This window comes from Leucoraja erinacea, chromosome 1 (genome assembly GCF_028641065.1).
Source record: "Leucoraja erinacea ecotype New England chromosome 1, Leri_hhj_1, whole genome shotgun sequence".
Lineage (NCBI taxonomy): Eukaryota > Metazoa > Chordata > Chondrichthyes > Rajiformes > Rajidae > Leucoraja > Leucoraja erinaceus.
Window position 1 is genome coordinate 34,884,519 of NC_073377.1, and position 27,471 is coordinate 34,911,989.

The 27,471-nt window shown below is 45.4% G+C and overlaps 2 protein-coding genes across 4 annotated transcripts in view; one reads left to right on the forward strand and one right to left on the reverse strand.

Annotated features, from left to right (window-relative positions):
* Positions 1–7,860, reverse strand: part of ubap2a (ubiquitin associated protein 2a) — a 110,860-nt gene extending 103,000 nt beyond the window's left edge. For all 3 annotated transcript variants that reach the window (XM_055632600.1, XM_055632592.1, XM_055632582.1), the window contains exon 1: positions 7,724–7,860. The gene's annotated coding sequence lies outside the window, so the exon portion shown is untranslated. The remainder of the gene's footprint in view (positions 1–7,723) is intronic.
* A 40-nt stretch (positions 7,861–7,900) lies between these two features.
* LOC129695553 (tigger transposable element-derived protein 7) lies at positions 7,901–15,426 on the forward strand. The gene is made up of 2 exons (XM_055632616.1): positions 7,901–8,099; positions 8,324–15,426. Exon 2 carries the CDS (start codon positions 8,893–8,895, stop codon positions 10,543–10,545), a length of 1,653 nt encoding a protein of 550 aa, XP_055488591.1. The 5' UTR covers positions 7,901–8,099; positions 8,324–8,892; the 3' UTR covers positions 10,546–15,426.
* Positions 15,427–27,471: the final 12,045 nt, after the last annotated feature.

Here is a 27,471-nt window from a genome sequence, read left to right on the forward strand (position 1 = left end):
CACATTCAGATTAGATGTACGTGTTGTGAACAGCAATGAAGATGCCCAGTTTGTACGCACCGGATTTAAAAAAAATTATTGATAAACATGGTTTCCATCATTTCCACCAGAATTAACGTTAAAATTTCAACTGAAATATCTCCTGACCAAATTTGTGATGTATATGACCGACTGTAGAAGTAAAACCTGGATAAATCCAATGTATAGTTGTGAATGTTGCTCATTAAATAACTACAGTACTGATACTCCATATTAAGAGCATTGATTTGCCGTTAAAATGAATTCTGTAATAACGTGTCAACGGTAGCAGTGACAATCGAACACTGCGGTTTTAATGTTTCACGTGTTCACAATTTAATTAATCCATCTTTATGGACTAAAACAAATAATAACATTCTGAATAAAACACATTTGATTGCATTCCGTTATCAAACATAGTCAATGTTTGCTCTGAAGACATTTCCAGCACAATAGGGTCAGGGGAGGAGGGGGGGTGTGTGAATCAGTGCGGGGTGGAAAGATGGCGGGAGGGGGGGTTGAGAAGTCAATCGGTGCGGAATGGATGGATTGAGGCAGTTGAATTAGTACGTGTTGGTTGGAGTATGTAAAATTGTGAGGGGAGATCACGAGGGATGTCAGTGGTGTTAAATGGGGGGGGATCAGTACGGGATGAATGGGGGGGGGTTCAGTACAGGATGAATGGGGGTTGACAAAAATGCTGGAGAAACTCAGCGGGTGAGGCAGCATCTATGGCGTGAAAGGAAATAGACGTTTCGGGCGGAGACCCTTCTTCAGACTGTTCCCCCATTCGTCTTGAATGGGGGGATCAGTACAGGATGGATGGGGGGGGGGGGGACAGCGCAGGATGAATAGGGGGGTCAGTACAGGATGGATGGGGGGACAGCGCAGGGTTCAATGGGGGGGGGGGGGGGGAAACAGTACAGGATGAATGGGGGGAATCCGTACAGTGTGGATTGGAGCGTCTGTGCAGGATGAATGGTGATCACTACAGGATGAATGAGGGGAGACAAAAATGCTGGAGAAACTCAGCGGGTGAGGCAGCATCTATGGAGCGAAGGAAATAGGCAACGTTTCGGGTCAAGACCCTTCTTCAGACTGTTCCCCCCATTCTTCTGGAATGGGGGGGGGGGGGATCAGTACAGGATAGATGGGGGGGGGGGGGGGGGGAATCAGCGCAGGATGAATGGTAGAATCAGTACAGGATGAATGGAGGGGTCAGTACAGTGTGGATCAGAGGGTCTGTGCAGGATGAATGGAAGATCACCAAAGGATGAATGAGGGGATCAGTACAGGCTGAATGGGGGGGGATCAGTACAGGATGAATGGGTGGTTCAGTAAAAGATGACTGAGGGGATCAGTACAGGATGAATGAGGGGTTCAGTATAGGCTGAATGAGGGGATCAGTACAGGATGAATGGCGGGCATCAGTAAAAGATGAATGGGGAGATCACTACAGGATGGATGGGGGGGGGAACGGTGCAGGGTAAATGGAGGGTGGGTCAGTACGGGATGAATGGGGGGGATCAATGCAGGATGAATGGGGGGGGGGGGGGGGTGCAGTGCAGGATGGATGGGAAGTGGGGGGGGGGTCAGTACAGGATGAATCGAGGGACCAGTATAGGATGGATGAGGGGAGTGGCTGGAGAATCAATGCGAAGTGGATAAGGAGATCACTGAGGATGACTAGATGAATAGATGGGGGGGGGGGGGGGGGGGGGGTGTAGTAGATGGGGAGGGGAGCACAGGGGATGTCAGTGAGGACTGAATAGAGGCGGGAACGGGAATCAGTGCGGGATGCAGAGGAGGGGTCTCAAGATAAGGGGGGGGGTGGAGGGGCACATACAAGAGAGAGTGGAAGGGGCCGAGGAGGTGGGGAGGAAGGTCGGACAACATCGCCCCACAACCCTGGCCGTCCCTGTCCACCGCCAAAGGGGGAGGCGGTTGGGATCTCCCCGTCACCGCCTCCCCTCCTCCGCCAGCCAATAGCAATGTGCGGGGGCCGAGCGGTGCAGCTGCTTCAGATGGCGGAAGGAGGCCTCCCCCTTCCCGGCCTCGGCATGCAGGAGGGTTTGTTTTGAAAGCGCCGTTGGCAGAGTGGCAAGCAGCGGCCGCTATCAGGGCGGGCGGGGTGCGGGAGGGGGAAGAATTGAAGCCGCTGTCGCAGCCGCTGCTGCCGTTGTTCGGGGGCCGTCATTCACTCCGACCCTTCGTCACCCTGCACCTAGTATCTTTGCTCCGCAATGCAGCCGCCGCCGACACGAAACGTCACGTTTATTTTCCCCAGAGATGCTGCCTGAATGTCTACAAAATGACTCGGCATTTATGTTGCCCGGCAGCACTTTGGGTGGTCATTGGCACCCGGGCAACCGTTAATTTCGAGCCCTGGTATTGAGTGCAGTTTTGGTCACCCTAATTTGAGGAAGGACATTTGTCCTTCTATTGTTTGCCTATTATGCTAATCTATGTTTTCCTGCATTCTATCAATTTACTCCTCACTCTGCTGCATTTGCAAACTATGTGCCTGCAAATGTTACTTTGTGCACCATTGTCAAACGCATGTTTGTAGCACAAGCCTGGTGTAAAAAGGAAGCACAGGATGCTGGAAGCTGGCAGCTTTACTCTGAACTGTTCTGAGTTTGATGTTGATGGATAAGCATTCATAATTAAGGGAAATGTGTCCAATTCAATTTCTAATTTGATTCTTGACTTTGGAGAGTCAGGCAAGTTTGTCAGGGAGCAAAACAGTTACCATGAGTTTTTTTAAACTGCAAACATAACCTGAACAGCACCAGCAGAATATAGATCCTCTGACAATAGAATGGCTATCTATATTACGAAGTCTGGTTGATTTTTGGCTTGGAAGTAGGTTTAAATTCAACTGCCTTCATCCTTCTTAGTGGTTGACGCATTAAAAATGGTAAATAAACCTTGGAAGTACCACTAACGTCTGAAACCAGTGCCCAGGTCAATAGTTTCTTGAATAACTCTTAATTCTATTATCACTATCACCTAAAAGAGGGAGTGCATGGAAACACGACTGAAAATTCCTCTCCAACTTTCATACCACATTGCGGTAAACTATTGGCTTCCATGTCAACAGTGGGACCATATCCTTGAATTCCTTATCCAATTGTATTGCAAGCATTTATTTTGCATGGATTGCAGCCATTCACATCCAGGTCGGTTGGAGGAAGAGGTGGAGTTGGGAGATAGAGATAGATGGAGTCAGGTTGGGGGAGGGGTTTGGGTGGAGGGGGAGAATAAAGGTGAAAACAGCCTGGAAGGTGATAAGCAGAAACACAAAGGCTACTATTACTACAGCACATTGTTGAATCTCATTTAAAGCGTCAGAAAGTATTGAGGAAATTGCATTGATTTTGGATATTGGTGCAGTGAAAAACAAGGACAATGAATACTTTCTCTTTGATGTCAGGGTGTGGGTGGACCAGAATGTGGGGAAAAAGATGTGATGGAGAGCATTATGAATACAAAGCTTAACGTGACCCACTTGATCTTAAAATCATATCTGTACAACACAGAAACAGGTCCTCAGTCCAACCTACCCATGCCAACCACAATGCCCATCTATACTAATCCTCTTTGCCTAAATTAGACTGGTATCCCTCTTTCCTCTTCACGTACCTGTCCGGACGCCTTTTAAACATGGTCATTATGTCTGCCTCCACCATTTCCTCCGGCAGTTAGTCAGTTTCATATATCCACCACTGAGAAAAAAATAATTTCTGAAATTTCTTCCCGCCCACCCTTACTTTAAACCTATCTATCTATATATTATCTATTATTATATAAAAGTCTGTGGCTGCCGCCTGCCGTCCGGCTGCCTTTCTTCCTTTTGATTTGCTGCTCCTTCCTATCAGCTTCCAACACACTTCAAAACAAAGTTGCAAGACAGGAACACTCTGAACTTTTCACCTCAATGGGATATCACAGCAAGTGCTTCAACAGGAGGGGGAGGGCCAATTGGTATTGCAATTGGAACTGCTGCAGCAGGCAGAGGAGGTGAAATTGGAATTTGTTTTAAATCCACTGCTGAGGGAGGCAGGGGAGTGCTGGAATCTTACATTTGGGAACGGGTTCAGTTCCGTTGGAGGAGATGGGTGGATGGTGGAATATTGGGTTGGGGGATTACACCATTGGGGGAGCAGACCCAACGGGTCTGCACTTGGTCTAGTATAATATTAAAACTCTGTGTGTGTCTGGCTGGCGTGTGTGTTGCTGCCTGACTTGTGGCTGCCAGCCTTTGATTCGTTGCTACGCCAACACCCGACCCCCTGATTTTTCCCATTTCGGTAGAGATTTCAATCCTCCTCCTCCCCCCCCCACTCACTCATCTTGTCGCCTCCTGCTGGCCAGCGACCATGACGGCTGCTGGCGCCCGCATCTCGCCTCAAAGACGCCATTTAAAAACAGCCGCACTGCTGATTCCTGAGCCGCTTGAGTTGGACGACCACGTCTCCCGTGGGGGCTACAGGTAGGGAACGGCTGCGTTGGGGGAGCAGACCCAACGGGTCTGCACTTGGTCTAGTGTCCTCTATTTTCAGTCTCCCCAACCCCAGAAAAAAGACAAACTGGCCCATCTTAGACACCTAGAATTGCATAGAATACTTCAAAAATAGTGGCTTAGTTCCAGTTTGAAATCTGCATCACCGAGAGTTCTGCAAAATATCATCTATTAGTAATTTGATATTTGTAATGTGCATCTATTTATAAACCCCAGTAACGCAAACAAGAGATTATGTAATCGCAAGAGCACTGGAAAAAGTGCTTTCTTTCACACATACAAGTTCAACAAGATCTTTACTTCATGGTATCTGGTTTCAGTGGCTAAACTTCTTCCTTAATACATCTAGCCCGAGATGAAGCATATTAATCTCTACCACCGTTACCAAGATGGAAAATAGCTTTCTGTTCCTAGCTGCTAAACCCATGTATATGGCTGCAGAAAAGATAAATGTGATAAAAAGATAAAAGATCTGCGAAGAAAGCCAAATGTGAATGACAGTGAAAATGATTTTGGGACAAATTTGATTAGAATACATGACTAAACTTCAGCATCTAAAAGGGAATGGACTAATTAATGTCAGTTAGCAATGGGGCAGGTCCTGTCTTAGAAAACTTGTTTGAGATTTTTGATGAGATGATGAAGCTGCTACGGGTAGGGACATGGATATTCACAAGTTCTAGGAGCAGAATTAGACCATTCTTCGTAATGTGGAAACAAGCCCAACTTGCCCACACCGGCCATCATGTCCTAGCTACACTAGTCCCACCTGCCTGCGCTTGGTCCATATCCCTCCAAACACCTCCCTCCATCCAAACACACATAGAAGAGAGGATAGTAGATACACAAAGGCTGCAGTAACTCAGTCGGACAGACAGCATCTCTGGAGAGAAAGAATGGGTGACATTTTGGGTTGAGGCCCTTCTTCAGACCCTCCAGAGATGCTGCCTGTCCCACAGAGTTACTCCAACATTTGTGTGTATTTTAAGTGTAAACTAGCATCTGCAGTTCATTCAGATAGTAGTGGAGGGGTATTGCTTGGCCTGGAACTGTGATGTTTTGCAGGATTTTGTGATATGTGATGTATATAATTGACAGATGAAACTGTAGATGGATTAGTTATTCAGTTTGGAGACACGACAAACATTTCTGGAGTTGCAGACAGTGACAGAGGCTGTCAAGGGATTTAGCAGGATATAGATCACTTACAGATGTTGGCAGAGAAATACCAGAGGTAGTGTAATCCAGCCGAGTATGAGATTTTGCACTTTCAGGGATCACATAAAAGGAGAATGTTTACAGTTAACGGCAAGACCCTTAACAGTGTTAATGTACTTGGCAACCAAGTACATAGCTGCCGGAAAGTAGCACCACAAGTTGATAGAGCGGTAAAGAAGGCATATGGTACACTTGATTTCATTAATCAGGGCAAAGTTAAAAGAATCAGGAGTAATAAGGTAGCTTTATTTTAGGCCGCATTTGAAGTGTTTATTATGTGCCGTTTTGGTCGCCCCATTAGAGGGAAGATGTGGAGGTGTTTTAGAGGGAGGAAGTTGATTATCATAACGCTGCCTGGATTACAACATATTAGCTTGAGAGTTTGGACAAATTTGGATCATTTTCTCTGGAGCAAGAGGTTTAGGGGAGACCTGTTTGAAGTTCATAAAATTATGCAAGGCACTGATAGGGTTGAATGGCAGAAACTATCGCTGGGTTGAAATTTCAAATATTAGAGGGCATAACTTTAAGGTTATAAGGACAAGTTTGATGATGTGCAGGGCAAGTTTTTTTTTAAACACAAAGTGGTGGGTGCCTGGGATGCATCACCAGGAGTGGTCGTGGAAGCAGATACGATGGTGGCATTTAAGAGGCTTTTAGATAGGAACATCAATATATAGGCAAGAGTGTCTTATTGTCCTATGTCACAAAAAGGAACAAATAAATGTATTTATTCTAACAGTACATGGAGCACATGCATACAGAAAGGATGTTTAATTTGGCATAATGTAGGTCAATAGATCTGTGCTGTATATAAAACATACAATTATACTATCAAACAAATGGCTAAAATTCCAATACCTAGTAGTAAAATTTAGAGTGGAGGCCTAGATATTTTGTGAACATTATATGGTTCACCATTTCCTTGGAGATATTGTTTTTCTCCTCGGAGAGGAAATTCTTTTAATGGAATGCAAAAGCCTTCCATTAAAATCATCCGTCCATTTTATTCTGACCGATTTATAGTCATAGACTCGATATTTTTTTCAGTTTCAGATAAGTTAAAATTATAAAAAACTAAGACTTAAAACGGGTAACGTTGTCGTTTAAGCAAATTATTTTTAAAAAAAACATAAATGTTGGAAGTATTCTGCAGATGCGTCACCATTTGTGGAAAGAAACGGAGTTAACGCTCCAGGTCGAAGACTTCGTTAGAAATCGATCTACGAGCCTTAAACAATTTTCAAAGAAACAAACACCCGTTCCTCAAATTCATAAATGACACTGTAAAACATTTCGATGAAAGGTCATCGACCCGAACGTTAAGTTTCCTTCCTGCTCTGCTCCACAGACGTTGCCGCCGAGGAGGCGCTGAGTTCTGGCATGTTCTGCTGCCTCCAAGCAGCATTTCATTTGCCGTGTTTTCTCGTCCGTTACTGTGACACCGTCATCCTCTTCCGTTCCATGCACCGGAAGGGTTCGTTATAAAACCCAGGGGGGGGGGGGGGGCGGAAAATAAAACATACCCCGACACGGTTTGGGAATAAAGTTATTCTTCGACAATCACACGGGGAATACCAGCCGCTCCGGTGCAGTGTCCCCCGTCCCCCCCCTCCCGGGGGCCCAGACGCCGCCGCCAACAACAACAACGTGACGCCATGCAAGTGAGGGGCGCCGCGCCAACACGCGGAGGGCAGAGTGAACGAGAGGCCGCTCCCCGCCCGCCCGATCGGCGACCGACCCGACCCGACTCGACTCGACCCGCTCCGTCGGTCGGTCAGTCAGTGCAGCTGACCCATCAACTCTTCTCCTCCTCCCTCCCCCCTACTCCTTCTCACAACGGACCACTCCCGCGCCATTAAAAGTAAAAATCGCCACCGTCGGCCTCCTGGAGACTGCGCGACTGTGAGGGTGGACGGGTGGTCAAGGAGCGAGCGAGCGAGCGGGCGGGCGCTCACTCACCTGTGCGGACGATGCGATGCGATGAGGTGCGGTGCGGTGCAGCGCAGTGAAGTAAACGGGCGGCCCAGCGGACACGGTCGCGGCCAGCGCTCGGCTACCGGCCAATGTGCTCACAAAGGCCCGCGGCTCACGTGACCGCCTCAACCCCGCGCCGCCGCCGCCGCAACCCGCCCTGCGTCACGTCGCGTCGCGTCACCCGCCTCCTTAGCATAACCCCCAGGATGCATTGCGCGACCACCAGAGTCAACAGGAATGTTGTTGAGTTAATGGCGTCCACAAAGAAATGCGAGTAAAGGAAACAACATCTTAATGGTCCGTTTGGGCTGTAAAGTCGTATGTCTCCGAAGCCATCTTGGTGATTTTCTTGCAGTGGTTGGTGAGTTATTTGGACAGAACAGTGATAGAGATTTGTCAAAAAGGAAAAAATCTCTTCTATCATCAAGTGCAGAAGATGCAGCGCACATGTTGGTTGTCTCGTCTTAAAGGAACCATTTAGGCTGTTTCACATAACTGATGCTGGTCAAATGATGAAGGTGCATTGAGATTGAGCACTGTTTATCGGCATAATTTTGATAATTGATTTTTTTTTTAATAATAAAGGAACAGACTGGGATATGTATAACTACCAGAAGAAAAAGACAGGATTTTTACAGCTGGATGTTTGACATGGATGGCATCTCTACAAATTAAAGCAATTCACTCGTCAACAATTCAGGCTGCTAACCTTTCAACTGACCCAAAGGGTCTCATCTCAAAACATCACCTATCCATATTCTCCAGGGACACTGCCTGACCTACTCCAGCACTTTGTATCTTCTTCCAACCTTCCTCCAGAACTGGTCTCACTTTTCCAGCCTAATGCAAGGGTACCATCCTGAAACTATAACACTTTATCTCACCATTGCTGTGCTCTGACACAGTATCTTCAGCAGTTACTGTCTATACAGTACAGCCTCTATTATGGAACTCTTTATAAGTTTTCAGCTATAACAGACCAAATCGGTCGTAGACCAAGTTCATTGTCTCATGGAATGGCCGCTAAGTGGTTGGAGAAAATCTTGTCTCAGTCTGTGTTTCCCGCCACTCAGTGTCAGAGCATTGTTGTGCACTCACCCTGTTTACAGTGTTTAGTCACTTTTTGCTTTAAATTATCATCGCGGTGATTGACCATGGCTTCCAGAGAGAACGGTGGCGTAAAAAGAAAGCGTGTTAGCCTAAGTGTTAACCAGAAACTAGAACTAATAAAGAAGTTAGAGGCTGGTGCTACGGTAGCGCATGTATGTGAAGAATATGGTGTGAAAAAACAAACTGTGTCAGACATACGAAAAGCAAAGGACAAGCTTACTGCATTTTCACTAAAGTTCGGAGTACCTTCCACATCTAAAACTTCCTCTGTTGGTGGAAGGAAGCACATGAGAGTTGCACAAGATAAAGATCTTGAGGAAGCAGTCTACACGTGGATCATGCAAGAACGTTCCTGTGGTGTAAACGTCCGAGGTTCGGAAATCCAAAATGCAGCAGCCAAACTAGCCAAGCATATGGGAGTGGAGAAGTTTCAAGCTACTGCTGGGTGGCTATGGCGATTTAGAAATCGCCATGGCATGGTTAAAACGGTTATTCATAGTGAAGCTGCCAGTGCACCAACAGAAGTAGTGGAAACTTTCAGGACGGGGCTGAATGATGTAATCAAGAAGGAAGGTTTTCTACATTCCCAAGTGTATAATGCAGTTGAAACGTGTCTGTTTTGGCGGTCACTCCCTCGCAATACCCGAGCATTTAAAAGTGAAACTGCCCTACATGGCCACAAATTGAACAAAGAAAGATTCTCAGTGTTGTGTTGTGCAAATGCAGATGGTATGCATCGTCTACAATTAGCTGTTGTGGGGAGATCAGCACGCCCACGGGACTTAGAAGACATAATGCGCCAGCTGCCAGTGCATTATTACAACTCCAAGAAAGCTTGGTTTAATTTGCACATTTTTAGTAATTGGTTTTTCACTCATTTCATTCCTGCTGTGCGTAAGTATCAGGAAGATGTCCTCAAACTTCCTGCAGATGAAGTTAAGGCGCTACTGATTTTGGATAACACGCCTGCTCACCCTAATGTTTACAAGGCTGTCAGTAATGATGGGAAAATTAGGTGCATGTACCTGCCACCTGATACATTGCTGATCCAGCCAATGGATCAGGGTGTAGTTGTGGCTTGCAAAAGACTATACCAGTGGTGGTATTTACATGAAGTTCTCGGGGTCATAAAAGAGGAGGAAGATTTTGTTGATGATACCCGAGGGATACCAAGACTCACTAACATCAAGAATTACAATCTGAAATCAGCAATATTCAACTTAGCAGCATCGTGGAAGGCTATGAAAATTACAACACTAGCTAATGCATGGAAAAAGCTTCTGTATAATGTGGATGCAGAATATGACTTTGAAGGGTTAGAAGTCAGGGATTTTCATTGTATCCTTCAAAGGGCAGGAGAGACTGAAGTTACAGAAGATGATGTTAGCACCTGGCTAGAAGACACAGAGGGTGATCCTGGGTACAAAGTTTTGCCAGAAGATGAAATAGTGAATGAAGTTCTCATTGGCGATAACAGAGATAACAGTGATGATGATGATAAAAAAACAGTGGATAATAAACCAAAACTCTCTACTGTACGAGATTCAATTGATACGATTATCTCCTACATTGATTTGTCATCACAACCTGATGTGCAGCCTTATTATGAACATTTTAAAGCATTCAGAGAGATTATTGTAAAGAAGCAGCATCAGCAGGGTAAACAAATGAAACGTGACAATGAAACTGTTGCTTAAGCTGTTGACCCTATCCCTCCTCTTTTACCACAGCCTTCTTACAAGTGTGTGGGGTCACAGCTAGTGGGTGGGTACAATGTTACAAGTTTATTCACAATGTTTAAAGTTTATCTACAATGTTTAAAGTTTATTCACAATATTTACAGTTTAGCATGGAAGCCCACCAAGTCCGCACCACCCAAAGATTGCCCGTACATTAGTTATTTCCTATAAACCTACACGTCTTTGGAAAGTGGGAGGAAACCAGAGGAAACCCACGTGTCCACAGGGAGAATGTGCAAACTCCCCACAGACAGGACCCGAGGTCAGGATTGTACTTGGTTCTCTGGGGCTGTAAGGCCACAACTCGTAACACTGCGCCATTGTGAGGGGAGGAGGGGTAGTACATAGCCTGGCAAGTGACAAGTGGATGGGGGGGGGTTGATATGCAGATGGTTGGGCACAGGTCAGAGATGAACAGACATAAGGTGTGTGTTAAAGAAGGAAAAAAGTGAGAATTGTGGAACCAATCAAATAAATATAGGTGGAAGGGGAAGGAGAAATGGGTGTGAATCCAGGTGTGGCATAGAAAAGATGGTTGTAGGTTAGTTACCTAAAAATGGACAATTCAATGTTCATACTGTTAGGTTGTAAGCTACCCAAGTGGGATGTGGTGCCCTCGTCAGAGCGCATGTCTGATCTCTACCTGCCCTTACCCCTATTGGGTTTTCTCCATCTCCCCAACATCCTCCTCTCGAAGGCAGAATGGTTAGTCCTCAGCAGATACTTTTTCTTTGTACTCTTGAGCACACACCTCAAGTTCGGAGCCTGTCGTGAGTTGAGTTCTTCCGTTGCCTCTCTCTACAGGTTATTTCCTCTGTCAAGGAGTACTCGCTGCTTGGTGACCACCTTCTCTCATCACCAACATCCCTCCTCCTCATGGACTCTTCCCCCCACCCCCCCAGTAATCCACCCTCCTTGGAACTTTTTTATTTACATATGCCGGCACGACATAAACTGTCTGGACTTCTCCACTCCACTTATCTCCTCCAATCTCACCTCTGAACGCACACTTGTATGCTTACTCAGTAGCAATCTAAACATTATTATTAAACGCGCCAATGAAAGGGGTGCCATTGTAGACGGGCGAGCTGACCTCTACCGTGCTGATGCCAGGCTCCACCTCCTCATGCCTCGCTCCTTGGCCATGACCCCACAGATGAACACCAGGCCATCATTTTCCAGAAAGCTACCAATCTGACGATATTCCCTCCACTGCTTCCAATCTAATCATGACCCACCTTCTCACTGCCCACTCTTATCTCCTTCACAAAATCCATAAACTGGACTCTCCTGTCAGACCCATAGTTTTGGCATGCTCCTGCCCCATTGATCTTATCTCCAAATACCTTTATTCCATCCTATTTCCCCCCTAGGCCAGTTTATTCCAACCTACATCCGAGAAAACCTCACATGCCTTTCAATCCTTCAATAACTTTCCATTTCTAGGCCCCCTCAGTTTCATCTTTACCATGGACATCCAGTCCCTTTACACCATCTCCCCCCTGTTGGGAAGGTCTTGATGCTCTCTGGTTCTTCTTTGAACAGAGACCCAATCAGCTTCTCCCAATCGACACTCTGCCTGGTGGAACATGGTCTCACCCTCAAAAACATCAGACTCCTCTCACTTTCTTCAAATTACAGGTGTAGCCTCACACGGGGCACAACTTTGCCTGCATTTTGTTGGTGACATCAATCAATCCTTAGTCTAAACGTACACTGGCACCATCTCCCAAATCCTTCTCTGCTTCCTTGACGACCGATTTGTGGCTGCTTCCTGCAGCTGTGCAGAACACGTTGCTTTCATTAACTTTACCACTAACTTCCACCCTGCCCTCAAATTCATTTGGACCATCTCTGACACCTCGCTGTCCTTTCTTGATCTCCCAGTCAACATCACAGGACAGGCTAGCAACTGACATCTATTGCATACCCATCGAGTCAGTATTCCTCCCAACCTGCCTCTTGCAAAGAAGCGATCCCCTACTTTCAATTTCTCCGTGTCCACTGAGATGCTCCCTAGATGAGGCTTTCATTTCTAGGGCATCCAAGGTGTCCCCTTTCTTTAGTAAGCGTATTTTCCCCATTTCTGTCTCAGATGGGATCCCACACCCACGTCTCCTCTTAGTCCCGTAGTTCTGGTCTCGCTCCTCCTCCCCTGAGACGGAGCAAGGATAGAGTTTCCCTGATCCTTGCCATTCACCCCACCAGCCTCTGCACCCAACTCTTCATTCTCCAACATTTCTGCCACCTTTAATGTGATCCCACCCTCTCCCCAGATATTTTCCCCAACAACTGTTCGAGATGTCACACCTATCCATATACTTCCTCCCTCGTATCCAGCCAGGGGCCCAAGAAGTCCTTCCAGGTGAGGCAGAGGGTCAGGTGCACCTTCTCTAATCCTCGCCTGTGTTTCCGATGTGGCCTCCTTTACATCAGCAAAACTAAGCTGAGACTCGGCAGCCATTTCACCGAACATGCTAGACCTACCCAAGACCTACTGGAACTCCCAGATGCTATCCATTTTAACTCCCCTTGCCATTCCCATACTGACCTTTCTTCCTGGATCTCCTGCATTGCCAGACTGTTCCTTGTGTCTGGAGCATTTATGTGTTTTTTCTAGCATCTTCACATTCTCGCTTTAACCTATCCACCTGTTCCGCTACTTTTAAAGGTTTCCTCAAATATGTAACCCCCTTCTCTATTAATGTTATGCCTGTACAATTTTACCCGTAAAATTACATTGCTATTGTGTGTTTAATCAAATGTAAACTATGCAATCATTTTGCAGAAGACCTGTGCCTTATCCACAGTCCAAGCTTGTGTTTGAATGTCTTTTTAACACACCATCTCTTTCGCACCAGGGTCTCATCCATACCCCGCAACACTGCTCTCTCTCCCCATTCCCACACTCGCAACAAGGGCAGAGTCCCCCTAGTCCTCACCTTTCACCCCACCAGCCGGCAAAAACAACAAATAATCCTCCGCCGTTTCCGCCACCTCCAACGTGACCCCACCACTCGCCACATCTTCCCATCTCTCCCCATGTCTGCCTTCCGCAAAGACCGCTCCCTCCGCAACTCCCTTGTCAATTCTTCCCTTCCCTCCCGTACCACCCCCTCCCCGGGCACTTTCCGTTGCAACCGCAAGAAATGCAACACCTGTCCCTTCACCTCCCCCCTCGACTCCATTCAAGGACCCAAGCAGTCGTTCCAGGTGCGACAAAGGTTCACCTTTAGATGTCAGCTGATTTACATCGGGGCGACTAAGCAGAGGTTGGGTGATCGTTTTGCCGAACACCTCCGCTCAGTCCGCAATAACCTACCTGAACTCCCGGTGGCTCAGCACTTCAACTCCCCCTCCCATTGCCAATCCGACTTCTCTGTCCTGGGTCTCCTCCATTGCCAGAGTGAGCAACACCGGAAATTGGAGGAACAGCACCTCATATTCCGCTTGGGTTGCTTGCGTCCGGATGGCATGAGCGTTGAATTCTCCTAGTTTTGCTAGCCCCTTGCTGTCTCCTCCCCTTCCTTAACCCTCGAGCTGTCTCCTCCCATCCCCCCCGCCCTCGGGCTCCTCCTCCTCCCTTTTTCCTTCCTTCTCCCCCCACCCCCCATCAGTCTGAAGAAGGGTTTCAGCCCGAAACGTCGCCTATTTCCTTCGCTCCATAGATGCTGCTGCACTCGCTGAGTTTCTCCAGCATTTTTGTGTACCTTCGATCTTCCAGCATCTGCAGTTCCTTCTTGAACACCTGATCTCTTTCCCAACTGTCCGTTCTTGGTCTTTTCCATTGCTGGAGAGGCCACACACAATTTGGATGAACGACATTTCATATTCTGTTTGTGGTGCTTACAACTCAATGGTATGAATATTGAATTTTCCATTTTCAGGTCACACACACACACACACTCATCTGTCCACTGTTTTCCTCTCCCTTTGTTCTTCACTTCCAATTCCTCCTCCATCTGTTTCCTTCTGCCCACTATTCCTCCCCATCTGGCTCCACTTATCACTTATGCTTCTACACAACCTCCTCCATCTGGTTCCATTTGCCCATTACCTCTCCCCATCTTGTTTCACCAACCCGCCTCCAACCCACCCCGTACATATTGTTTTGTACTGTCCTGTTACTCACATTCATTATCACGTGGTACTTCAATAAGAGGCTCATCATAGCACACATCAACACCAAGGTGCCGCAGCTATACCCCATCATCCACCGAGCCTGGCCCCTGCTCATCCCCGAGAACCATAGAGGAGGGTGGAGGGAGTCGGCGGCAACGGATCCAAGACAGGAAGCTGTACGGCGGCAGGACAATGGTTCACAGTCCGATCTGGATTGAGGCAATAGCTGAAGGCTCTGCAGTGGCCTGGGACTCGACTAGATTGGTTGCCATTCCAGGAGACAGAGCACGCAGAGCAGACACAGCCTGCAGCAACACTGCAGTGGAGCAGCAGTGAAGGACACCTACAACTGCACCTTGCCAGGCCGACCCGGCAACAGGCCCAGGACAACGGGCCTTTATAACCAGCTGCACTTAAAGCAACTTGGACTTTGAAAATGGCACCAAAACCTTGCGACTCGTATAAGATCTCAGTGGACTATTTCTATACACTTTGTACTTATCTGGGATTGTGCATATATATATAGTTATAATTTTCTGAACTGTTGCAAACAAAAATCACTCTACCTTGGTACATGTGATAATAAAGAACCATTGAACCCAGCCTCACAGACAGCCTTGGTCCTCTACCTCTTGTCCTTTACCTACTACAGGCACCATCTCCTAACCTAATATCTAGATAGCAAGGCCATCAGGCTCTCATTTATTGACTATGGCTCTGCCTTCAACACCATAATCCCAAATAATCTCATCTCCAAACTCCAAGATCAGAATCAGCACCCTCTTCTGCAAATACATCTTCAACTTCAACCTGTAGACCACCATCAGTGAGGATAGGTGATAAAACAACTCCATGTTAATTCCCAACGGTGCGTCACCAGGATACATTCTGAGTCCCCAATGATGTGTCAGAGGATAGCAGGGAGATTGATAATCTGATTGCATGGTGCCAGAACAAGCTTGCTCTAAACATCAGTAAGACCAAATGCTGATTGTTGACTTTAGAAGAGGAAAGCCAAGGAATCACTAGCTCATCTTCATCAACTTGTCAGCGGTGGAGAGAATTCTTGATTAGTACGGGTGTCAGGGATTATGGGGCAAAGGCAGGAGAATAGGGTTAGGAGGGAGAGATAGATCAGCCATGATTGAATGGGGGTGTAGACTTGATGGGCCGAATGGCCTAGTTCTGCTCCTATCACATGAGAGAGTCAACAAATTCCTGGGTGTGCACATCTCTGAGGACCTGTCCTGGGCACAGCACATTGATACACTCCAGAAAGCCCATCAACCGCCAGTGTTAGGTCAAGGTGCTGAAGGTACCATAGTGTATGAAGGTAGATAAATCTCCAGGCCTTCAGATATATCCGAGGACATTGTGGGAAACGAGAGGAAATTGCAGCAGCCCTGGTTGTAATTTATGAGTCTTTAAATATAGGTGAGGTGCCGGAAGACTGGAGGGTGGCAAATGTGCCTCTAGTCAAGAAGGGTTGTGGGGGAAATGCTGGGAAATATAGGTCAGTGAGCTTAACATCTGTAGTTGGAAAGTTACTAGAGTGTATTCTGAGGGATAGGATATACAAGCATTTAGACAGACATGGGCTGATTAGGGATTGTCAGCATAGGTTTGTATGTGGGAGTTCGTGTCTCACAAATCTGATTTGCGTTTTTTGAAGACGTGACCAAAAAGGCCGATGAGGGCAGAGCTGTAGATGTATATATGGATTTCTGCAAAGCATTCAACAAGGTTCCGCATGGTCAGCTGCTCTGGAAGGTTAGATCGCATGGGATCCAAGGAGAGATAGCTGAATGGATTTTTAAAAAATTGGCTTCATGGTAGGAAGCAGAAGGTGATGGTGGAAGGTTGCTTCTCGGGCTGGAGGCCTGTGACTAGTGATGGGCCTCATTGTTCGGTGCTGGGCCCATTACTCTTCGTCATTTATATCAATTATTTGGATGAGAACATACATGGAAAGATTAGCAAGTTTACAGATGATGCAAAAGTGGGTAGTTTTGCAGATAGCGAAGATGATTGAAAAATTGCAGCAGGATCTTGATCAATTGGCCAGATACGCTGAGGAATGCTTGATAGAATTTAATACAGAGAAATGTGAGGTGTTGCATTTTGGGAAGTCAAACATGGGCAGTACCTGCACAGTGAATGGTAGGCCTCTGGGGAGTGTTGTAGAGCAAAGGGATCTAGGAATGCTGGTGCAGAGCTCCCTGAAGGTGGAGTTGTGGGTAGATAAGGCAGGAGGATGAGGGGTGATTTTATTGAGGTGTACAAAATCATGAGAGGAATAGATCGGGTAGGTACGCAGAATCTCTTGCCCAGAGTAGGTGAATCGAGGACCAGAGGAGATAGGTTTAAGTGGAAAAGATTTAATAAGAATCCGAGGGGTAACTTTTTTACGCAAAGGGTGGTGGGTTTATGTAAAAAGCTGCCAGTGTAGAGAGATGAGGCAGGGACTGTCCCAATATTTAAAAGCAGTTAGACAGGTAAATGGATGACAGGTTTGGAGGGATATGGACCAAACACAAGCAAGTAGGACAAGTGTAGCTGGGACATTTTTGGTCGGTGTGAGCAAGTTGGGCCGAAGGGCCTGTTTCCACACTATCACACTATGACCCTAACATATGTACTTCCTTCAACGATTGAGGAGATGAATTATGTTGATGAATAATCTCTTGATCTTCTACCGGTGTGTACAGCAGAGAGCATGTTGACTGATTGCATCACGGATGCCCAGGAACAAAGGAGATTGCAAAAAGTGGTGGGTATCGCAAGTCCACCACAGCTATTAACCTCCCCACCAAAGGGATCTAAAGGGGGCACTGCTTCTAAAATGCAGCCAGCATCACCCTGGTCACACACTCATTTTGTTTCCACCATGGAAAGGTGGTGTAGGAATCTGAAAACTGACCTCCAGATTCAAGAACAGCTTCTTCCCAATATCCATTGGGCTCTTAAACACAAACTAAGAACTGTTAGTGGCACTAAGGACTTTGGGTATTTTGCTCTAGTATTGGGGTTTTTAATTTATTGATTTTTTCCTTTTGTTTATGATGTTATTTATTAGTTCTGTGTTTGCAGGCCTGTTGTCTGCTGCAAGAAAGAATGTAATAGTTTCATTGTCAGTACATATGACAATTGAACATTCTTGACACCCAGTAATGGTGGGCCGGACATTGAACATGACAGGATGGAGTGCAGGAAGGAGAAAGAGCCTATAAATATGGTGTCGAGACAAAACCTCTCCCTCAATATCTACAACATGTCGGAGCTAGTTATTGACTTCAGGAAACAAATCATCAACGGTGTCTATGAAATGGTTGAGAGCTTCAATTGGGAGGGGGGGGGGGGGGGGGGGGGGGGGGGGGGGGGAAATGGTGTCCATTGTTCCAATTTTTCTGCTATAACCGAGTAAGGTAATATTGTGTCGCAGAAATAAACAACATCAGATACTGGTTAATACAGATAAGGACACGGAGGGTGTTAGGGGTTATGTGGAGAAGGCAGGAGAATGAGTTTAGGAGGAAGAGATAGATCAGCCATGATTGAATGGCGAAATAGACTTGATGGGCCGAATGACCTAATTCTGCTCCTATGACATGACATGAAGTGCTGGAGTAACTCAGCAGGTCAGGCAGCATCTCTGGAGAACATGGATACGTGTTGTTTCGGGTCGGTACCCTTCTTCAGGTTGGATCAGGCTGCTGAGTTACTTCAGTACTTTGTCATTTCGCTTTAAAACTAGGTGCCTATTGTTATGAGATAAATGAAACTTTCACTACTCGTAATTAACTTAAATTTATTTAAGCTTTAAGCAACTTATTTCTGCAATACACAAACTCAGAAACGTCTGGCAAACATGGCTGATTCCTCAGGCTTTTCCCGCCCAAAATACTTCGCACATGCGCCCACTCCGGAAATGTCCTGCGCATGCGCACACTCTAGAAGAGCTCCGCACATGCGCACATTTCATTCTCCCCTCCTATTTATAAGTTGAGACGGTCAGGAGGTTTAATACGTCTTGATGACCGTCGCAGCACTGGAGCCTCAGGAGATACCGGTGTTTCAATAGCTGGGGGTGGATATATTGCTTGGTCATCAACTTCACTCATATTGTTTTTTAGATTTTCAATTTTAGAATTTCTTGTAGAAGTTTCCATAGAGGATGCTGGAAGTGTTGGAGGAAGTTCCCGATTAGTGCTATCAAGAAGTGACGGAGCTGACGGAGGAAGTTCGCGATTAGTGTTATCAGGAAGTGACGGAGCTGATGGAGAAGATGGACATGGTGCAAGGTCACGAAGTGAGACAGTTGACTGACGTCCATCCCGATACTTGATAGTTGCATAAGAAGGGTTGACATCAGTCAGTTCAACTTCATCAACAAAAGGTTCATTCTTATTTAATTGGACATAACGACGAAGCAACACAGGCCCAGGGCTCGTCAACCATGATGGCAGAGAAGTACCACTAGAAGAACGCCGTTTGAAGTTAAAGAACCGCTCGTGCGGAGTAGGATTGGTAGCAGTTGACATTAGAGATCTGATGGAGTGTAATGCATCTGGTAGAACACATTCCCACTGCTGATCTGGTATATCATTTGACTTTAAAGCCAGTTTCACTGCTTTCCAAATGATTCCGTTATACCTCTCAACCTGACCATTTCCAATAGGATGATATGGTGTTGTTTTACTTGTTGCAATTCCTCTCTTAGAAAGGTAGTCCTTTAAATCTTTTGACATGAATGAGGTGCCCCTATCAGAATGTATGTAACTTGGAAATCCACAGAATGAAAACAGTTGATCTAAACATTTGATAACCATCGCAGCTGAAATATTTGGACTAGGAAAGGCAAATGGAAACCTCGAATATTCGTCAACTAAGGTAAGTATATAAAAATTTCGAGAGGAGGATGGTAAAGGCCCTTTGAAGTCAATACTCAAACGTTCAATAGGTTGAGTAGCTTTGATCAATCTACCTTCTTCAGGACGGAAGAACCTTGGTTTTAATTCAGCACAGATTCTACATGAAGCACACGTCATCTTCACATCTTCTGCAGAGAAAGGTAAGTTTTTGGAACGAACATAGTGTAACGAGTGACTCCAGGATGACACAGTCCATTGTGAAGATCAGTGAGTGCAGAAGAATGAACAGAGGCACAAAATGCTCGAGTTAATGTGTCCGGAGCAACATTATCCTTACTAGGGCGGTACTCAATTGAATAACTATATTCGGATAATTCAATCCTTCATTCATGAATCTTCGTTCGTTTCCGATTATCCAGCATAAAAGCTACTGAACACTGATCTGTTATCAAAGTGAAGTGCTGGCGAGCAAGGAAATGACTCCATTTCCTCACTGCTTCAATAATTGCTGTAGCTTCCTTTTCGACGGACGGATAGTGCATTTCGCTACCTTGGAGAGTACGAGACATGAAAGCAACTGGTCATCCTCCTTGATTTAATGTTGCTGATACTGCTAAATCAGAGGCATCACATTTAACAACAAAGGAGATCCTCATCGATGGCGTGTAACGTCGCAGATTCCAATTGTTTCTTTAAAGAAGTAAAGGCACCAATTGCTGTAGAGTCAAGGGGGAAAGATTTTGCTCTAATCAAAGGTTGAATTTTGTCAGAAACATTTGGTATCCATGTGGCATAATATGCAAACATCCCAAGAACCCTTTGTAGACAGTTTAATGTTGCTGGAACAGCTATATCTCTTGGTGGGCGGAGTCTTTCTGGATCAGGCTTGATTATATCATTTCCAACCCAATAACCAAGAATATTAATCGATGATACTGATGTTATAGACAGCCTCATTTAATGTTAGATTTTTACCATCCTCTCTTATGTATATTACCCCCGCAAAAGTAACAGTTCCTTTTTGAATAATTATATGCTGCGGCAAGGGCACCTTTATCAGTAGAAATTGTTTCCGTTTGCTCCATATTAGTACGTGGGTGAAATTCTTTTGTAGTAGTTGCAGCAGAATACACATTAGATGAGCCATAAGCATCTGAATTTTTCTGAGTCAAGTCTAAAGAGTAAGCTTGACTAAAGAGTACTAAAGCAAGTCTAAAGAGTAAGCTGACTAAATCCAAGGTTTTGTGTTCTAATAGTCTCTGTCGTATTAAAGGCGATGCCAAACCATTGATAAAAGAGTCTCAAATAACTTCCTGTCGATATTGATCAGCCGTAACTGCTTTGAAGGCAGTCTTTACTAAGTCTTTGAAGTTCTTGTAAAAATTCATCAAGTGACTCACCAGGTTTTTGTTTCCGAGTAGCAAGGAGGTGTCGAGCGAATATCACGTTGGGTGTCTTAACGAAGAGTTTGCTTAGTACATCAATAGCAGAGTCACAAGTTGTACATTCCTCTATGTAATCATATACACATCAGAAGAGACAAAGCTTATTAATGTCTTGAGTCTGTCTGGTGCATCATTGCCACACTCATCAAATAAGTTATTTAGTATACAAAGCCAGTGCTTCCAATTCTTTGCAGCAGCAGGTGAGTTGGGATCCAGATCCAAGCGTTGTGGTTTCAGTAGCTTCTCCATCCCAAGTCGGACTGTTTGACTTCTGAGATAAGTTGCTTAAATAGTTATGAGATAAATGAAACTTTCACTACTCGTAATTAACTTATCTTTATTTAAGCTTTAAGCAACTTATTTCTGCAATACACAAACTCAGAAACGTCTGTCAAACATGGCTGATTCCGCAGGCTTTTCCCGCCCGAAATACTTTGCACATGCGCACACTCCAGAAATGTCCTGCGCATGCGCACACTCTAGAAATGTCCTGCGTATGCGCACACTCTAGAAGAGCTCCGCACATGCGCCCACTTCACCTATATCGATGGGTCTGCACCAGCGAGCCCTTCACCAGATGCTGACCATCTGGTTGATGCACCTGTTGTTGAGGCTCACTTTGTAACCCCTGGCCAACAGCACTTTCTTCAATCTGCTGCCACTGGCAGGATTTGCTTGGTCACCATGGGCTCCCTCCCCTCTCACCAGCTGCTTCCTGGTGGCCGTCATTTTGTCTACTTCACCACTCACTCTTCCATCGCTGCCGCCTCCTCCCCCTACTTCACTACAGTCGCTGACATCTTCCAATGTGGAGGAGTATGTCGGTGACTCTGGGAGGTAAGTGGGGGGGGGGGTTAGAAAGAAACCGAGTGGACAAAGTGACGGGAAGAAGAGGAGGAAGTGGAGGGGAAGGGAAAGGCAGAGCGGACAAAGCAACAAGAGGAGATTGTGGTGGAGAGAGCAAGTGGTCAAAGTGATAGCTATCAGTAAGAACAGGCAGGTGGGGAGAGAGTAAAGGGCCTGACCCACTTAGAGACCTAAACAGCAACCTCTGGTGACTTTGCCCGCCCCCCCAAAAATAAATTATGGTCGAGGTGACCTGCAACCTCCTACCACCTCCCACGCATATGTTGAAAACCTTCCACGACTATGAAGAAAACCGGCTTCGACTAGACCTGCGACTAAAAAATAATCGATTTTTAAAATGGCAACCTATTTATAGTCGAGGCCGGTTTTAATCATGATGAAAAAATAGCAGCAACCTAGATGAAGCCTCGACCACGCGAAAACCACTTTCAACCATTAGGGAGAGTGACCAAAACCTCCTGTGACTTCATGGAAACCTTGGCTGGCGGGCACGGTCACCAGAGGTTGCTGTTTAGGTCTCCTAAGTGGGACAGGTCCTTAAGGTCCCCATGGTCACCGATTGCATCCTGTTGATGGCCGCTGCTTGAAGAAACGCTATTGACCACAACGTGAGCCGCAATAACAGCCGCGGCAACCGGACAGCGTGCCAGCTGGCGAAGGAGGACTGGTGAAGGAGCCGGGGAGATCCACCTGCTATAACCATAATCCATTATAAACAGATGCGTTAAAATGAGGGTTTATGGTATTCTAATAGAATGTATCACAGTTCAGTTTGGCAACGGCTCAATGCAAGATGGCAAGAAATTGCAGAGAACTGTGGCTGTAGCCCAGTCCATCATACAAACCACCCTGTCCCTATCGATTTCATGTACACATCATGGTGCCTCAGGAAAGCGGCCAACATCATCAAAGACTATTTTGATCCTGGTCATTCCCTCATCTCCCTTCTCTCATTAGACAGAAAATACAAATGCTTAAAAGCACATACCACAGGATTCAGAAACAGTTTCTTCCCCATTGATGTCAGACTATTGAACAGTTTTCTAATAAGGTAGGATGTAGTCCTGACCTTCCAACCTAGCTCATTGTTGACCATGCGCTTATATATTTTTATCTGCACTTTCTCTGTAACAGTAATGCTATAACGCCGGAACCCCAGATTCTAGTCTTGTATTTTCCTCTTTATACTAACAGTTGTACTTGTGTATGGCTTGATTGTACTCAAGTATAGTATGATTTTTGACAGGATGTGATGCAGACAACACCCTTCTCTATACCTCAATGCACATGACAATAGAAACCCAATACCAATATTTCTTGCGCAGGAAGGAACTGCAGATGCTGGTTTAAACCAAAGATAGGCACAAAAAGCTGGAGTAACCCAGCGGGTTACCTGTTCTGCTGAGTTACTCCAGCTTTTTGTGTCTATCTTCCAATATTTCCTCTCAACCCTAACGCAAACCTAACGGTTTGGGAGCAGCTCCATCCAAGACCGCAATACCATTGCTTTCTTCATGCCGGCTGCCCTGCATGCCTACTTTCAATAACTGGTGTACCATGACACCCAGGTCTCGCTGCATCTCCCCTTTTCCTAGTCGGCCACCATTTAGATAATAGTCTGTGATAGATAATCATAATGGTCATACATGGAATGTTTGATGGTCTCATCTGTCTTTCTGTGACGGATTAGTATGCAAACCTTTGCAACTGCAGCGAATGGTGGACGCAGCCCAGACCATCGCGCAAACCAACCTCCCTTCTAATGACTCCATTTATACCTCACGCCGCCTGGCCACTCCCTCTTCTCCTCTTTCCCATCAGGCAAAAGGTATAGAAGTGTGAAAACGCACACCTCCAGATTCAGGGACTGTTTCTTCCCAGCTGTTATCAGGCAACTGAATCATCCCACCACAACCAGAGAGCAGTGCTGAACAACTATCTACCTCATTGGTGACCCTCGGACTATCCTTGATTAGACTTTGCTGGCGTAACCTTACACTAAACATTACTCCCATATCATGTGTCTATACACTGTAATGGTTTGATTGTAATCATATATTGTCTTTCTGCTGACTGGATAATATTCAACAAAAGCTTTTCACAGTACCTTGGTACACGTGACAACAAATTAAACTGAAACAGGGTCAAATTGTTGGCATACACATTTTGCCTCCACTGCTGTCTCTTTGCCTGCTGAGTTCTAGTGCTTTTGTTCTAGATTGAGACATCTTCAGTATTTTGTCTGCTACCAAGTCAAGAAAATAATAGAAAATCGTGAGTAAATATCTTGAAAAACATTGGTTCAAACCTTGGGCACAGCATTTTCCACCCCAAAAACTGTTCATCATTTTCCATTCAATGCTCGTGCGTCAGGCTCTATGACCCAGTGACCTTACGTGACAATAAAGTCTAATTGAATCATTGATTCCAGTCTCTCACCTGCCTTGGTCCTGAAAAGAATCCCACCCCACTGCCAATCTAGTTTAAACCCACCCATGTCGCACTTGCAAACCTGCCTGCCAGAATATTAGTTCCCCTCCCAGAGTTAAGGAGCAACCCTCTTGCACAAGCCACCTCTGCCCTAGGAGAGATCCCAATGGTCCAGAAATCTGAACCGCTGCCTTCTGCACCAACATTCAGCCACACATTCATCTCCTCTATCTTCCTGGAAGAAAGGATGCACGGAATACAAGGAGTAAAGATGCATGATATATGAAGCCAGAGAAAGAAATGTAGGATGAAGTGAAGGGGAAAGGGAGAAATGGGTGTGCATCCAGGTGGGGCACAGTGAAGAGGAGGGGGGGGGGGGGGGGGGGGGGGGGGGGGGGGGGGGGGTAGAAGGAGCAGTGGTTGTTGGTTGGTTTGCTAAAGTGGGAGAATTTAATGTTCATGCTGTTGCTTTGTAAGCTACCCAAGTGGAATATGTGGAATCAGATTGTGCGTGGCCTGTGCAGGGCAGAAAGGTCAGAACGGGAAGGGAAGTTAAAGTGGTTAGTAACCAGAAGACCCAGCAGTCTGAGCGCAAGTGTTTGCTAAACGGTCACCTGGTCTATCCTTGGGATCGCCGATGCAAAGGAGGTCACATCGGGAGCACCTAATGCTACACAAGAGGTTTCAAGGAGGTGCATGTGAACTCTGTCTGCTGCTGGGGTCACTAGATAGATGTGAAGTAGGAGGTATAGGGACAGGTGTTACATCTCCTGTGAATAGAATGAAAAGTACCTGGGAAGGGGTTGGTTTGTGTAAGAAGGGATGAGTGAACCAAGGAGTTGCAGAAAGAGCAGTCTCTGTGGAAAGGGTTGGAGTGGAAAATGTGACGAGTGGTGGAGTGAAGGTTACCTTGGCAACTTTGGTCCGCACCCTTTCCGATATTCCCTCTGTTCTCCCCCTTCTCTACAACTTAACTTGTCCAATTCGTTTTCTGGTCTTCATGTAGATTCCTTGACACAAAATGTGTTCGTTCCCTTAAAGGTATGGCTTGACCTGCAAATGCTTCCACTATTACCTATTATTGTTTGCCATCTCCATTTGAAGTTTATTTGTTTTAATTCTATTGCCTGTGTAAGTTGTTCAAGAAGACATTAGAGCATAACACGACTTTAAGCCAATGTTTTTGTTATACATCAAAACTCAAAATCATGATAGTGCAGTACTTCAATTTCAACACGTGTGCTGACAACAGTAACAGCACTTTGATCAGAATTTTAAACCATAGCTTAAAGACACATTCCCTATGTGTTTATTTTTATCAACTCTTTAATTGCTAGGTTTGATGTAGTGGGAAAATCTCAAAGAAAATCTCCATCCTGAAGTCCAATGGCATGGTCCAAACAGCAACGCATGTGTGAGAAAACCCTGGCACCACCCACAAATGATACCCAATGTCCCATGCCCAGGTTTACTGATCGACTGTCAACGCTGCAATAATTTAAAATGCATCCAGCATACACAAACATTAAATAACCTAAAAATGGAAATGAAACAAAGATTTAAAATTAAATATAATTAAAACACTGCAGCGGTTTGCAGAGAATTGCTGGAATGAGTTTGTTATAAACTGCTTACTCCTTGAAAAGAACAGTCCATGAACTTGAGCCCGGAGACAAAGAACAGCTTGTGAACTCGAGGTTATAATTAATTAAAAAAAAACCTAAGCAGAACTGCGAACAACAATCCCTTATTAGGATGAAGGTAATTAAGTAATGCCAACCAGCCCCAGGGGTTCAGGATCAATAAGGATGGGACACAATCTGGATGATTGGTTTTGAGCCAGTAAGAATCACCACAGCAATTGATAGCCTAATTATCTTCTTTAGGAAAGAAAGCCCGTTCAGATGTACACTGTGAACGTTTAGTGGTGTCCTGCAGATGTTTTAGTTGTGTCTTGGTGCATTTGTCTCCTCATTTCTGGACATGTAACAACTGTTCGCTGTGAATAAAGAAGCCTTGAAATCTACCATTAGACTCTGAACATCCTTGAAAGAAAAAGATATGTTCTAACAAAACCCAAATAAAATTATTAACGTTGAAGCAAAATTATTTTTTTCGTAAGCAACAACCTACCTTTTTGTTTAATGTCGCTCAAAATCCAAGAAGTAGGTCTGGCTTCCAAAATCAATAAGTATTGGATTTCTACAATTCACAGAACTTTATGCAGTTGAAAAGGTTAAATACTGGCATTGAAATTGGACCCCCTACCGTAACTCAGCAAGATCCAGCTCAGTGTTCCCAGATAAGCCCTTATAGTTTCCAGTACATCCAAGATGTAATGTAATGTTTTTTCTTGTGCAATGGTGCATATGAATTAGGAACAAGACAGTTGGCCCCCAAATATGTCAGTAAGACTATGATTGGACCAATTATAACCTCAACTCTTCATTCCGGTCTACCTGGGATAACGTTTCACAACATTGCTTGTTAATGATAACCTATCTATCTCTACCTTAAAAATACATGGTTAACATCGAGACACAAGAAACTGCAGGTGCTGAAACCTTGAGCAAAAAAAACAAAGTGTTGGAGGAACTCAGTGGGTCAGGCAGCATTGTGGAGGAAATGAACAGATGACGTTTTGGGTTGGGAGCCTTCTTCAAACTGATTGGAGTGGAGGGGAGAAAGCTGGAAAAGATAACTGAGGTTTTGGCAAAGCTTGGTAATAGGCGGATGCAAGTGGTGTTTAGGGGGGTAATGATTGGTAGAAGATAAAAGGGTGTCAGAGAATGAAAAAGTGAAATGTAAAGTGAGAAGGAGGTATATGGATGGAAGGGGATGGGGATAAAAGGGAAATGTGGGAGTTAGGATAGGAAGAAAGTGGATAAAGGAAGGGAAAGGGGATAAAGTGCAAGATGACTGGGGTAGAATTGTGTGTGCCATTCATTCTTCCAACATTGTCTACTGTACTTGGGAGCTTCCAATGTGGTCTTCCTTACACCAGCAAGACTAAGTGTAAACCAGGTGAACGATTCAATAAACACTGTCCTGCTATTTTAAACCCCTTCCTGTCCTTGGCCGCCTCCATTGCCAGAGTAAAGCTGCATGTAAACTGGAAGAAAAGCTGCTCGTATTTCATTGGAGTTGCT

Excerpts from the sequence above, each read along its gene's own strand:
- LOC129695553 (XM_055632616.1), top strand. The coding sequence starts at position 8,893 with ATGGCTTCCAGAGAGAACGGTGGCGTAAAAAGAAAGCGTGTTAGCCTA.